This window comes from Dermacentor silvarum, chromosome 7 (assembly GCF_013339745.2).
Source record: "Dermacentor silvarum isolate Dsil-2018 chromosome 7, BIME_Dsil_1.4, whole genome shotgun sequence".
NCBI classification, from domain to species: domain Eukaryota; kingdom Metazoa; phylum Arthropoda; class Arachnida; order Ixodida; family Ixodidae; genus Dermacentor; species Dermacentor silvarum.
The window spans coordinates 54,088,842-54,104,367 of NC_051160.1; the positions used below are offsets into that span (position 1 = coordinate 54,088,842).

At 47.4% G+C, this 15,526-nt stretch overlaps 1 protein-coding gene across 1 annotated transcript; it reads right to left on the reverse strand.

Moving 5' to 3' along the window:
• Nucleotides 1-6,291: 6,291 nt before the first annotated feature.
• Nucleotides 6,292-12,187, reverse strand: LOC119458865 (muscarinic acetylcholine receptor M1). The gene is made up of 3 exons (XM_049670700.1): nt 10,557-12,187; nt 7,307-8,051; nt 6,292-6,591 (listed from the first exon to the last, which is right to left on the reverse strand). The coding sequence occupies exons 1-2, from the start codon at nt 11,898-11,900 to the stop codon at nt 7,467-7,469; spliced, it is 1,929 nt and encodes a 642-aa protein (XP_049526657.1). The 5' UTR covers nt 11,901-12,187; the 3' UTR covers nt 6,292-6,591; nt 7,307-7,466.
• Between the last annotated feature and the right edge of the window lie 3,339 nt (nt 12,188-15,526).

A 15,526-nucleotide genomic window follows, 5' to 3' on the forward strand; every position in this document is an offset into this window, starting at 1 on the left:
TTGCTCAAGGATAGCAACCGGACGCTTTAGCAGGCTGCGACACAAATGCAATGGGCAATGTGCCGCTTTTCAATGATCGTTTCACGCCGACGCTTTAGACACCTGCGCAATGAATGCACTCAGTAAGTGCATTCATTGAAGCTCTGAATAAACATCTCGCCAACTTTGGTGACTGAGTATGTGCAACTGGGTGTGCGGCAAGGCGGGGAACAATTCTCGGCGTTGGAGCCCACCGGCGCGCCATGCAATTCGGAAGACACGCGTAGGCTTCGTAAAATTTTGCAACCGGTCACCGCCAGCGTCTACTCGAGGGCACTGGGGTGGAGCGCTTTTTATAAGCTTCCGCTTGCTGTAGGTAACTGTGGATCATTTTTTCTTTGTTTTTAACGAAGTGTAGTCTGTTCTGTTGCTTTTTTTTAATTTACCACGTTTCTTTTAAGTCACGCGGAGTCCATAGCTGACCATCGGGGGATCTTCCACGCCTTCGGTGCTGACGGCATCTCGTTTTCGTCCGCATAAACACAAGCAGAGATCCTCGTTTTTTTATTACCGTCAATAGAATTTTGTACTTACGTTGGTTGTCTGCTGCACGTGGCTGCGGCAAAGCGCTTCGGCCTTGTTGAGCCAAGTTGCATCCGGGGGATAACCTCCCCCCGTCATACGCAGCAATCGAAGGCCGTCGGGTAGTAAAAGGCTGACTTTCGATTCCTTGCACTTACGATAACACATATAAAGTAGGCAACGCTATAAGCTATTTGTGATAATTTTTCTCACTCTCGTCTTCGGCTTCGTGCTAAAGAAACGAATAATGCGATGGCACAATAAGCGCGTGTCGAACCACAATCAAGCTGCCATGGTGGGCTTGAGATGATGATGTGATTGGCCTCGAACCACTGGCTTCAAATTCAAATACGCAGAGAAAAAAAATATGCAAATTGACGCGTCGGAATAATAAACCGTGTTGGATAGCACATGAGAAGACATGCAAGAACACAAAATAGACATCTGTTTGACGATTACATCCGGGTCAGCCTTCAAAACTGCCAATGTACGCCGGAGCCAAGTACCGAATATAAAGGTAATTGGCGCAGAGGAAAGGAATAAAAGCGAGAACTTGTGCAATATGAGTGGCCTCGTGGCATACAGTCTCATAGTAGCATACTTCGTTTATTTACATGAAGCACAAAGAAAAAAAAAAGCTGTCAATAAACATTAAAACTTGCCGTAATAAATGTGATAATCCTGTGTGCATTTCGTAACGTGCTTATCAAAGCGTTAAATTAAATTCTGGGTTTTTACGTGCGAAAACAACAATCTGATTATGAGACACACTGTAATGGGGGACTCCGGGTTAATTTGGACAACCTGGGATTTTTTAACTAGCACTGAATGCACGGTATACAGGCGTTTTTATACTTAGAGCGCACCGAAATGAAGCCACCACGGCCGGAATTTGACTCCGCGACCTTGTGCTTAGCTACGCAATGACAAACCCGCTGAGCAATCACGGGGAGTATTCATAAAACTGTTGATGAGGTGCTGCGGAATCTTTATCAAGTGGATAAGAATTGTACTCAAAACTTACGGAAAACCCATGCAATTATTAGCAACCTACGCGAAGAACATCACAGTAAAATTGGCAACGACAGAATTGCTTGCTTGAGATCCACTGCATTTAGAATAAATTTGACTTTGCAACCGTTGCAAACGGACGTTTGAAAACTGTGAAGCATTTCTCAAACTTTAAATGAACAATAATTAAGTGGCGCTTTTGCGATTTCGTATCATTATGATTTAATATTGATATCGTAGTCCTGTACACTGTGACAATGTGACTAATATGTACGGGAAAATGCATTATTTTACAGGTTGCGTGAAATCGTTTAACTGTCAATGCCAGTTTTGAAAAGTTCTATTAAGAATATTACGTTGTAACAAATTAAAATATATCAATTTTGTCCACTGTGATGTCTTCGATGACTCTGTTTACGGAATCGTGACATCTGTTTTCAATGGGAAGTTATAAAGAGTTGAATTTGGTGCGTTATTTTTCTAATTTGCATTTGTTCTTGCTACATTTGTGTGCTAAATGTGTGTGTTTAAAAAAAATGGTCGCAATAGTCGGTATATCTTTAGCTCAGGCTAAGATGCATCATACATCCCCGATATCGGTGCTGCAGCTGGTGTAGCATAAATATGGAGGTAGAGCCTTTCCTTAAGTGATTCATTGTCCGAGTGTACGAAGTTAGACGCGACGGAATAATTGCACAAAAATTTGCGTGTTCCGAGAATGCACCGTCGGAAAGAAGTCTATCGGACAATATGTCGCGCTACAGGTGCCCCGGCGCCACCTTTTGACGAAGGGAGGTCATTGCGCGAACTCCCAATTACGATTGAAAAACGCGCGAAAAATGAAACAGGTGGTTGTCACAGCAAAACGTGGCCAGAGTCATGACGTTTATGTTGCTGAACAGATAAGGTCGTTGCAAAGTTCCCCATTGCGATGGCACTAGCAGCATATGTACACCGCAGATATAGAGAACTGGCAGCGCCATATTCGTCCCTTCGCATACAGGTCACAGCACAATAAACATTTTCGCTTTAAACATTCGAGTGTACATTTTCAAAAAACCGGCTTTGAGGCTAACGCTACCCTTTTCATTTTCGCTTGATCTGACTCAATCAAAATGATTTCAACATTGCTTCTGAAATGTACTGTTTCTCGCCACATCAGTGTCTATGTATATGCGACATTTAGATGCAAAGCCTTGAAGTAGACAATATTAGAGTGGGATGCAGGTCATGCTGCACCTGTTAGATACAAAAAAAGCCTATGCAGTCCGAAGTGACATCGTCTGGGAATTCCATGCTCCCTTCAGGAACGGTGCTTTGAACTATAAGGATGTGGTGTCATGGATACTGATGCAATTGCTTGGAGACGCAGATTTTGTATCTTTACAAATGATAGCTGGTCTCCCGAGAAATGCGATATATGTAAATGGGAGGAGCAATGCCAGCATCACTCCATAGCTTTTGTTCTCACTCACTCACTCACTCACTCACTCACTCACTCACTCACTCACTCACTCACTCACTCACTCACTCACTCACTCACTCACTCACTCACTCACTCACTCACTCACTCACTCACTCACTCACTCACTCACTCACTCACTCACTCACTCACTCACTCACTCACTCACTCACTCACTCACAGGCAGATTACAAAACATAATCGTCACACTAACTTGAGGTCACAAAGACTCAGTATTATGTACACAGAATGCAGGGTGTTCATTTTTTAGTTTTACGGAATTTTTAGAAATCGCCTGCGGCAGGTGGCATAATTCTTTCACTGAGTTGGGCTTTTCGATGAGGGGGACATTAATAGCACGAGAAATCGAAACACGAATTCAACTAATAAAAAATGCACTAATTAATCTTCTTAGTTAATTTCTTTATGATAGATATTGCAATTTACGAATTGCAGCCGGTGAGCTTGTCAAGCGTATCCACTTGGAATGGATTTCGAAAATGATACCTGTTTGGAGATATGCGCCATTAAACTCGCCGTAAAAACTGTCAGCCCTTCCACTGGGGTGGAGATGGAAGACCAGCGAAGCTGTACTATGGTGGGAATTATGTATTTACAATTATGACTATTAAGATGTGATGGTGTATTTGGCTATTTGAACTAATAAAGAATAAGAAATAGATATGATCCGGTGGTTTTCATTTATTTAGTGACCACAGGGACCATGGTCTTATGGTCGCTACGGTACACCGCCATAGGGTGTACGGCAAAGGCTGGCACGTTCTTCATAAACACATCACCAACGCCGCGCGCGTTCGGTGCGAACGCGAGCAAAGCGCTGCAGCCGTCGACAACAGTTCTGCGCGTTGTTTGTGAGACCGCACACAACCGCCTTCAAAACGCTGGCGTGAGCAAGCGCGCCAGCAGTAGCGGGCGAAGGTTCATGCGGTCTAATCGCTTCAACGGAAACTGAGCGGCGAAAGCACAGCGCATACAAAGGTAGGAACCGTGTTGCAGATCGCTTTTTTTTTACATCCGGACCCGACCATCAAAGAGTGATACCTTAAGAGCTTCGCTGTAAAATGCACTGTTGTTCCACTTATTTTACCAAAAATGCTGTTTTATACGTTGAGGCACAACAGTTACTGGAACGGCCGTGTATTTCGTCCCACAATTTGGGAAATAATATCTAGAAACCGGTGTCATCCTGGAAATTCATTTCTTGTGGATGCGTCTTGAAAGCTCACTGGATACAATTCCTAAATTGCAATATGTGTCCTAAAGTAATTAACTAAGAAGTTCATTGGTCAATTTTTGTTAATTAGTTGATTATGTGTTTCGATTTCTCGTGCTACTAATGTCGAATAATAGCACAATGTCTCGTGCTACTCTTCGAATAACCCAGCTCAAGGATAAGAATTATGCTACAGGCCACAGGCGATTTTTTTAAATTCTGTAAAGTTTAATTTTGAACACCCGGTATATCGAGACGTCATGTGTGTATTCTCACGTTGTAGTAACGTTGAAGAAAACCATCGCAAAACTGTGAATGACGAAACGAACTTTCTATTGGGCGAACCTGTGCCCACAAAAGCAAGTTGCACTCGAAGCACGATAGCGGCGAACACAGTCGGCGATCGTCGAAATCTCATCAGCGGCGAAACGCGTCGGCTTTGATACACGATTCATCGAATGTTCCAGATTATTCCCTGGTACTCGCGTGTCTTCCAGAAAGTTCTACACAATTCGCGTCGGTCATACAATCAGATAACATAAGCGTCGGTGAAAACAGGCAACGGAAAGAAGCATCGATAACGTTCGAGAAACTTCTGATACATGTAGGCGCGTCCTGCTTCGAGCGATAACGGTTAACATTTGTGAGCCGGTGCAAGAGCGGTCACGGATGAAAGATAAACAAGTAAACGTGGCAGTATACAGTCGTGAGCAAACATCTAGATACCACAGATGCCGCGGAAAAGAATTATGTTATTTGCAGCCTAGACATGAAGGCTGAAATCAAGTGGTACAGCGTAGTACGTGCGTCTGTTTCACGAATGTGACAGTGCATCGATGCAGTTCGAGGGCACGCAATCTGTGGCAGAGGAAATTGAAATTGTTTTGCTGATGCCGTAAGTAGCATAATGTGTGACGGAAGTCATGAATGTTCAAGGTTGAGTTAATTACGAATATTAGCAATGGTGTCAATGACACCTAAAAACGCACAAAATATAGACAACCAGAAACCTGCACACACTGGGCTTACTTACACAGAGACCTAATAGAAACGGAGACTAATTGACTTGTTCTAAATCACGGCTGTCGTAAACGCGCCGAAGGAACGTGATGAGCGTCCTGGGCACGTTGACGCCAGGCGTCATTAATGTCAAGTCAAGCATGCGCTTCAAGTTAATATGCACTTCTGAATACGGGGCTAAGCACACGTTTCGCGCACTCGGAGAGCGCAAGGCAACATCGCACAACGAGTATTCGCTTGACTGGGAACACTCGCATTCATTGATCACAATAATGCGACGAAATCTTTCAGTGACCACAGTAACCAAGCACGATATTTACTTTAAATAAAGTTCTTTCTCTCTCTCAGTGCCATGCCCATTGACTTGAAGCTGGATATGTCAATGCACAAATTAATCTCGACCGCAATCTTGGTACATCGTAAAGACATTAGAAATACCTTTGAATGCGATACGATGCGGCGCCATTGAAGCATTCAGTAAGTGTACATCTTTAAAAGTACCATGAAGCCAGTCGAAATGACGTTCGTAGCGCCAACGCTTCAGCATGTCGTAGCCTGGCACACGTGTTTCGTATAAGCAAATGGAGTGATGGAAACTCTTGTTTTGCAAACAAAAAATACGCGTGTGATATTGAGGCCTCATTTGAGAGAGTTCTTGCACGGTTGGACAGTCAACTTTCGTCCTTTTTTGCGACAAGCGCACTGTTCACTGGGTAGTACGAGAACTTTAGTAAACGGAGGCAAATGTGCGCATATGTACAAATAGCCTCTCCTGAAATATGAGTCGCCAGCACTGTCTTTGTCACTAGGGTGTACTAGTCGCATTTGATCTGCACCAGTCCGCTTGTGTTTCACTCAAGGACGTGGGATAAACATATATTCAATACACACACACATACACACACACACACACACACACACACACACACACACACACACACACACACACACACACACACACACACACACACACACACACACACACCACGAATGAGCAGTATCACGTGATGCGTCTTTAGACGGAACAATGTCCATCGGTCCATCGCGGTGCGTGTTGTCACACTCCTCCGCAGAACGCCTTCTAGCAAAGAGTCACACAGTGTAAAGAAATGCAGGAAGTCCTAATGCAAGCACCACACGCTTCGCACAGCAATACAAAACAGACACGTAAGCACATAGGTTGCACGAAACACTGCGCTCGGTGCTGATTGTGTTTAAAGACTCCCTCCGATGAACAGTATCGATCTCCGTCCAAGCCGCCCAGGACTGGCCGCCGGCTGACAGTCCTATAAATACTCCTGTGCTGCAAAAGAATGGGAAAAACATCAGCAGCTACAAAACTCGATTTAGATAGGATTAAGGAAGGTAATTTAATGTGATGGAGCTCCCCGACGCTTCTTCGTCTTTCTGTGGTTTTACGTGCCAAAACCAGTTCTGATTATGAGGCACGCCGTAGTGGAGGGCTTCGGATTAATTTTGACCACCTGGGGTTCTTTAACGTGCACTACAACGCAAGCACATGGGCGTTTTTGCATTTCGCCACCATCCAAATGCGGCCGCCGGGGCCGGGATTCGATCCCGCGACCTCGTGCTCAGCAGCGCAACGCCTTAGCTTACTGAGCCACCCGGCGGGTGTCCCGACGCTTAAAAAATTGATGCTTCTTCAGGGCTAATTGTAGTGGCCAGGATAAGCTGCACTCCTTAAAACTTGCGATGCCAGAATTTTTTAGCCCTATATGTCATAAACATTCATAGCATACTGTAGACAAACAGCAGTCCTTGAGAGAGGCCAAATTACGCAAGCAGTAAACGAAATCTCTTCTTCAGGCCTACTGGCTGCATTTGATGCGAAAACTGTTCCTGTTTCAAAACATCTCGGCCAGAGCCACCAGGCAACCCTTTATAGGGCTTGCTAAACAGCTCTCGTTCTCTCTGTGTCTCGCTACTTTCGGCAAGATTCGTCTGAGTTCACTTTCTTTATATATTTTTTAAAGGTACATTAAAGAAAATCGTGTTACCTTGAAAGCACGGCAGCCGTATCGACGCAAGAAGTTCTTCAACTAATGCGGGCTTGAGGAGAGGTGCAAGTCAGGTTTCTTCAAAAGTTCCCATACTGATAGCCGTGGTAAGACAGGGAAAATGACACTGATGTTGCAGTTACCACATGCACAAGTGATGCTAAAGGGCAGTTCGATATGAAGAGCTGCCGCATTGACTGTTTTCGAGTTGCGCAAGAGTTGCAGCACTGTTGGAGTGTCGGGTGACAGCGGTCGGCCACCTGTTACGCCACTTGCAAGTCAGAATGCGGATATACGTCCGGCGGAAGTTGGCGTTGCACAGCGCGTAACACAAGGGGTTCACCGTGCTGTTGATGTAGCAGAGGTAGTAGCTAAAGTTCCACAGGTGCACCGGAATAGCGTCGTCGCTGGAAGACATGGTCTTGACGAGCACCAGCACGTGGTACGGCGTCCAGGTGATGATGAAGGCCAGCAGGACGGCGCTGAGCGTCTTGGCAGCTTTTTGGTCTTGCTTCTTGTCCTGTTGCTTCGCTTTCTTCCTGCATTGGATGGGCGGCTGCTTGGCGACCACCAGCTGGGGTTGGACCACGCTGGTCGTGAGCGGTTTCCTAATGGATTCCAAGCCGGTGTCTGCTATCTGTTTGGCTGTCGCTAAGTCCTCAGGTGCCGCCGCCTTCTCTGAAGACGGCATTCTGCCTGGGTTGGGCTTCTCTGTGTCCTCCTCGACGGTGGGAGAAGCGCAGGTCTGCGAGAAGTACAGGAGATCCTATTAAAACGGTCTGTTTACCACAGCATTGTCACTGCTTTCGGAATCCGGGAATTCCCGTAGGATCAAGATTATTATATTTGTCACTATGATCGTCATTTTCACCCGGCTGTGTCACTTTACAGTGAATGCTTTTACTGACAATCTGAAGTTACCCATGTATTATGTACACAGAGCCTATCCTATGCCTTTGCTGCCGTTTACTGTATTTCCTTCAACTGGCAGTCTTGTTATTTTAACAGAGCAAAGCTTATCCGACCTAAGCATTACACAACTTGTCCAGCTATACTTACTAACTTGAACTCAAACGTAATTTAATTCCAATCTTCTTTTTTCTAATCTTCTCGTGTCAAACTTGACATCACCACTTGGCCACATGCGTTTTGGTACCATCGGATGGTTACGCCGGATTTTTTGCTTCATGGGCCATATAATGATGTCGTACTTATAAAGAATGCCCCCCTCAGCAGTTGTATTGACGGTTTTCCGTCAATACTTCGATGGACATCCGATGGACTTCGATGGACAATATATTCGATGGATATCCACTTTCGTAGGGCTGGGATGGCGAGTCATATTTTTGAAGCGTGATTTGCAATGTTTTTTTTTTCTGTTCTTGCTGCTACAGAATATTCTTTGTCATTGCTTTAACTTAGTTTGAGATCCACAACTATATCTTTGCTTGTTTTCCCTACCCACCACGGTAGCTTAGTAGCAATGACGTTGCGCATCTGAGCTCGAGGTCGCTGGCTCAATCTCCACCGCTGCATGGGTGCGAAATGCAAAATGCCAGTGAGGCGATTCTACGCTGCGAAACAAAGCATAAGGAAATGCTTTGTTAGCGAAGCAGGGCGCGATTTTGAAGCACATTAAATGCAAATGCAGTAAGGTATACACTCACAGTGTGATTAGATTTAAGAGTACGTTAAAGAACCCGAGGTGGCCATAGTTATTCCGCATTGCAATGCCGTACTTTACAGCGTGCGTCATAGTGATTACGTTTAGGCGCGACTTAACCCAAAATGCAGTTATATTTCCCTCTCCGTAACTTCCATTTCAACGTTTCTGTCCCCTCCTTCCCCGAGAGTAGGCAGGTTTTTTTTTCTCTAATAGAAGTGTATGTATGTTTTGTCGGGGAGTTTCAGGCCACGTACCGTAAGGTTCTTGGTCACTACAGGAAGGAACGTAAGAAATATCCGCAACGACACGGGCGGCTGGACAGGTCCCAGGCAGTCGACCTGAGGCGGTTGCAGACGGGCACTTTCACCAATCCCTACCACCTGCACCGCCTGTGGCCCGCGCTGCACCGCGTCGCCCGGCTGCCCGTGGTGCGAGCACGAAGGGGCCGATATGGCCCGTATGCTTTGGGAAGAAGGACCAAGAGGAAGGGGGATGACAACCGCAGGATCCTCTGAAGCCGGGCGCATCGCTGAGAGATGGCAAGCCGCCCTCCTCAGCGAGGTACCCGAGGACCAGGAGTGGGCCATCCAGCGGGCCAGGGCCATTGCCGAGGATCTCGTAAGATTTTTCTCTGGCGATGGACCCCTGGAAGCCTAGGCCCGGGCGCCTCTTTTGCTTTCCGCGGATGATTGCACACGCGAGAGAGAAAAAAAGGAGGGCGAGGAGGATGGCACCGGCGGAACACGTCCGTTCTAACGCCGCCGGCGTTGGAACAGAGAACACGCTGGGCTGGTGGTGACTAGGCACAACTGTAGCTGCTGTTAAGGGCTCGATGGTATTCCTAAACAAACGCATCACTGTTTTCATGATCCAAACATAATCTCACTATCAGGGAGGGAGCAGTCTACCTGGCTGGAGCAGTATTTTTTTATTCGGGGTGTTGCTACGCTGCGCTCCGCCATACCCCAACGACCGCCGCTTCGCGTCGGCGCCCGGCACCACGGCTTCCGCCGCGGCACCGGGGCACAACCAACTGCGCCGCCAAACATAGAGGGAAAAAAGAAAATGTTGATACAAAGAAAAAACACTTTGTTGCCGAGGCGGGATAACTCCGATCCCAAAGCGGGCGTCGCAACCACTGCGCCATACAGTCATACTTCCAGAGCATGCATTCATACGAGCCATATGATCGCGTTCGAGCGTCGTCATCATCGTCAAAAAAGGTCGTGCCATCCTCCTCGCCCTCATTTTTTTCTCTCTCGCGTGTGGAATCATCCACGGAAGCAAAATACGCGCCCCGGGCACCAACAGCCATAACCGCTGGACAAATAAACTTTATTCCTATCCTATCATATGTTTTGAAGCCAAATAGTATAGTGATCCATACTGCTTTTCGAACAAACTGTCTCAGTTCCTTACCATGGCAATATTAGTGTGTATAAATTTGTGAACGTCAGAGGTCCAACTAATTGTGCACAGAAACAGAGGGGCGAAATTAGATAACATTAGAAACTGACTTGCAATCCAACTTTTTACCCACTCTTTTTTGATTATTGACACAAACTTCCTCGAGATGCCACTTACCTGCGCTGGCTCTTCTTGTAGTGATGGCTGCGCCACTGGTTCAATCGGTATCGTGTAGACTGAGTCGGATGAACGCGATGCCGGCGGCAAGGCAACCGTGGCATCCTCCAGCATCTCGTTACATGGAAGACCGCCGTGGCCAGACGCAGGAATGCTTACCACACCACATTCGTTACCGTTTTCCTGACGCCCGGATGAGTTGAACTCCACCCGGTGCACCTCGTGGAGCGACGTGGAAACGGACTCCACCGACGTCTCGACAGAGGGCGGCGTGTGGGTACCAGGCGAGCCTGCATAACTTGCGTTGTCGTCGTATCGTTTGCTATTTCCGACGTGAGGCAAGGATCGCAGGAAATCGCGAAGTTGGCGCGTCTTCGTCTCCTTCGGAAGCGAGCTCTTGGACATCGTGAGGCTGAGCGAAGAAGGCAGTTGCGACGTCGTCGTCGTACGCGACTTGGTAGAGTCGCTGCTGCGGAAGTCTTTAGATTCGAGGGTACCGTCGCTGGATGTGGACTTCCGCGTACTGCCGCCCTTCCTCCGATCTGCCTGAAGCTTGCCCAAGTCCTTTTTGCGCTTGTCCATCTCGCGCCAGATGCACCAGTAGAGCGCGCACATTACCGAGACCGGCAGGTAGAAGGCTGCGATGGCTGTGCCGAACGTGATGTAGAGATTGGTCTTTAGAAACTGTATGTAGCAGTGTTCTTGTGGAACGATGCGCTCGCCTTCTATGTACGGCCAAGCGAAGATCCAGGGTGGCCACAGCAGGAAGGATATGATCCATGCTAAGGCGATCATGATGGCGGCTCTCTGCGGCGTTCTATTTGCTCGGTACGTCAACGGCCGCGTCACCGAAAAGTACCGGTCAAAGCAGATGACGAGCAGGTTGAGAACCGACGCATTGCTGTTCATGTAGTCGAAGGCGAGCCAGATGTCGCAGGCGACCGCTCCTAAGGGCCAGTAGCCGTAGAGGATGTACATGGTCATGAGGGGCATAGAGATGACCCCGATGGAGAAGTCGGCGACGGCAAGGCTGAGCAGGAAGTAGTTGCTGATGGTCCGCAGCTGCTTGTCCATATTGAACGAGACCATGACCATCAGGTTGCCGATAATTGTGAGGACGGCGGCCAAAGTAGACAGAGTGGCGAGCACTACGACCTCGGCTAGGGTGTAAGGTGAGGCGGGGTAGCCGTCGGTGGTGGCACCTGTGTCGTTGGTTGCGTTTGTGGTTACGTTGGCGACACTTTCGTTTCCGGAGATGGTGTCGCCGAAAGCACCACCGCCGCCAGACACTTCGGTGGTGACGAGCAACATGGAGGCATTGAATACCTCTTCGAGGACTCTCATTGTTGGCGCCAAGTCTGGTAGGTCACCTCATGGCGCAGTAACGATGACCTGCACATGAGAAGGCAGGAGCAGCACTTTAACATACTTTACCATGTATTGATGACATTGGTCTGTTTATTAATGAAGGTACAACTTCCCGCATTTTTAACTACATGGCGTGAGCGCCAACAGCACGTTGGCGTCTGTCAGCACCTTGCAACGGCGATAACATGTAAGACGGGAAGTAGTACGCGCTGGCACAGAAATCACTCTCCAGTGCGAGCGTCCTTTGCTACACTGTTCCCTTCAGGAGGAAACAGCTCCTTTGTGCTTGCTCCATGCGAATGGCATTTAGTGTGTTAGCATTCTTTACGTACTGCTCGCACTTTCTGAGGGCTTTTAGAGCCCAGATTTTAGGCGCCCATCCCTGCGTTGAGTGTAGGCGTCCCTCGGTGTAACCAAGCTAAAGAGCACAGCGAGGGATCAAAGGGCGAACGCAGAGCGCAGCGGGGGATGAAAGACGGCGATAGCGTAGAGAGTGCCAGGGGGAAAGCGGAGGAGGAGGGTGCAGCGGAACCATGAGTAGGAAAGCAGAGGAAGAGGGTATGGCGAAAGCGCGAGAAGAAAAAAGAAACACTATAGAGCTGCGCTCAAATTTTGCATTAGGGAGTATTGTAATCATTTGTGAATTTTTTATGTTTGCGTTCATGTCTTTATGCATGTAAGTATGTTTGTATGTATCTAACAGTTCTCTCGCCTACCTGGGTCACTGGGCAGTTCACAGTCGGATGGGTAGGGCATGGGGTGCTGTGCTGAGAGAACAGGCTTTGGAACCAATAACCGTCTGATCAAGTTGGATGACTGAGTATGTTCCAATGTGTACATAGGTGCCACTCTTTGGCCACTTAGTGTGTGCCACTGGGTGCGCCGCAAGCGCGGGTACTGTTCTCAGCGTTCGCAGTCATTGATTGCGCAACGCTTTTCGTGTCGGAGGCCACCCGCACATGTCTCAGCAGCACCAGTAGGTGGCGCAGGGTGAAAAAAGAAGTGCGAGAGAGAAACCCGGTTGCCGCATGCTCCGTTTGTAAGCGTTCGCATGCACCGGTGAACCATGCATTTCGGTGGCCACGTGCAGGCTTCGCGGCGGCGGCGCGAGATGGCGCCCAGTGTTCTTACGTATGCGCGAGAGAGGAGTTCCACAGAAATACATGGGTCATACGTAACTCGCTCGACGGTGTTAATACGTTGATTCGCTATATTGGTTCAATGTTAAACGAATTACCGTCGACAGTTATCGTGAGATGATCTGCGGTGAATTGTCCGTCTTTTTTATTTTTTCTGATTTCCTAGCTTATGTGCAGGCTCCAGTAATACGTAAGGAAAAGGGAACAGATATCGGTAGAGCATATCTTTAACAAAATTCATCCGGGAATATGCCCTAACTCAGCCTGCAAGTTTTGTCCTGCTAGCAGAGCGGACCTAAACCAGATTATGTGGCAATGCAAGAACCACTCCCTACCCCCTAACTTTTGTAGAGCTTTAAGTAGTCGGGAGTTGTGGGAGGCTGCCATGCGCAGCTACATCCCCGAACTTCAGGAAGCTATCCTGAGGTGGGCATGAGGTGGTAGAGGCGGCCTAATGCGAGTAGGACAACCTCTTTCGCCTTCTCGCAGGCCATTTCCTTTTAAGGTGGGATAAATGATGATGATGATGATGATGAAAATGTATTTATTGTAGGATGGCTCGAAGGCCTATTATGTGGAATAGGAAGGGGAGAGGGAAGGAGAAATTAGAGCCGTCCTAGAAGCTGCGTGTCCTTGGCGAAACCCAAGAGCGAGTCCAGAATGACCCTGTCGGAATCCGCCAATCCAGTTGCCGGCCTAATCCACTCCTCGTAGGACGACACTTGCACCGCCCTCAGGTGGTGGTCCCGCTGCTTAGCGCAGCGCTGACACTCCCAAAACAAATAAAGCTGTTTCTCTCTCTCTCTCGGCAGATCACATATTCGTCGCGCACATATTTTTATGTGCACCGCTTTCCTTTACATTCTATTTAAAGGACCACTGACACCAAAGTTTCAAGCTTGATATGTTTGTGTTGTTCGAGTCTTCTGCAGACATAGGTACATCTCAGGGAGAATTATTGAAGAACATTCTATGGAACGTACTCTAATATGGTTTTAAAGTAAGCGCGAATGGTCATCTGAGTTGGCAGCACCTCGCGACATCGTCATCCATGTGGCTCATTAAGTGGCTGCTCCAGTTCTCTGTGACATATTACAGGCTCCACGAATATTGTCGACTCAATAGATCAGAATACTTGCTTGGTCAGGATCGTGACGTGATTTTATTAACAATGTTCGGGGAAAACAAAAGAGTGTCATGCAAATACATTTCTTTTGCACTTACTAACGATGTAGATGACCATGGTTCTGACGCAGACGACATAGTGTAACACGCTTGCCACTACCAGACATTTTGCAGCAAACTCCTCTACGTCACCGATTGTTGAGCCCATGAAATCACGTGTCCACTCAGGTGCGACCGCAGAGGTGTGGCGCTCGTTTATTTTTCTCATTTAGTCTTGAAGTGAGGTTAAGATTGATTAGAATAAAGGATTCTAGCAATTATTATACGTCACGATATAGCTTACGTGGTCTCATTGCGTGGTTATCAGACACAGATTTACTCATTCCAACATTGACGTCACAAACAAAAACTTGGTTGTTCAGTGACGTGGTTGTTTGGTCTTATTGGTAAAACTTATTGGTAAATTGCGGCGCAGATATAGACAGCGATAGAAAAGACAAGACGACATACGTTCGCTATAGGTCTGTCGTCTTCTTTTTTCTGTCGTTGTCTATATCTGTGTTGCACGTCACCAATAGGCTGTCTGTCCATGGTCCTTTAAGAGACCTGCTCAGACACAATGGTAGTGCGCGCGTCGTCTTGACGAGAACGGCAGAGCAGGCGGAACTTTCACTGGAGAATACTTTGTGAACCACCACTATTACTGCAGGTATCTCAGATTATCGCCGTTGTAAGGCGCTGGTATCATAGCGTGCGGTCGACGCTCGCGGGCCGCGATTAAAAATGCGGGAGGCTACACCTTGAATCGCACCTATTCCTTGCCTATACATCAAATCAAGGGAACCGCCTCCCATTTTCTGAAGTTGGCACTGCGGTTCAGTGAAGCTACTCAGTGATTCCTGGACTATATCGTCACCAGGCGCGTGCGCACCCACAGACAACACGCACACACACACAGCTAGAGAGAGAGAGAAACATAATACACAAAACGTACTACTATTCGCCGTGAGATTAAGCAATGTGTGGCAGCACCGTCGCCACGATAGTGTGGATAGGCAGTTGTGGGCAAACCTCGAAACCGTCGTTCAACGGAGACTACTACGCACTTGGCCACATAGCGTGTGTTTCGGCACTACCGTGGTGTTTTTCGCGTATGTTTAGCTTCCATTCTGCCTACTCTGTTGGCACTGCTGTACCGTAAATCGATCAATGCAGCATTTCCTTCTAGTCTTGCACTAAATATAAAAAAAGCCTGTATCCCTATACAATGAAGTGAAAGTAGCAAATGGATTTGCCCTCTTCATCACCGCTTGTACACATACATATCTGCCTTATTTT

What these genes read in the sequence shown, in the direction of transcription:
- LOC119458865 (XM_049670700.1), bottom strand. Translation starts at nt 11,900, where the DNA reads ATGAGAGTCCTCGAAGAGGTATTCAATGCCTCCATGTTGCTCGTCACC. An exon ending in TACAAGAAGAGCCAGCGCAG is followed by an intron (nt 8,052 to 10,556) that starts GTAAGTGGCATC and finishes TACTTCTCGCAG; the next exon opens with ACCTGCGCTTCTCCCACCGT.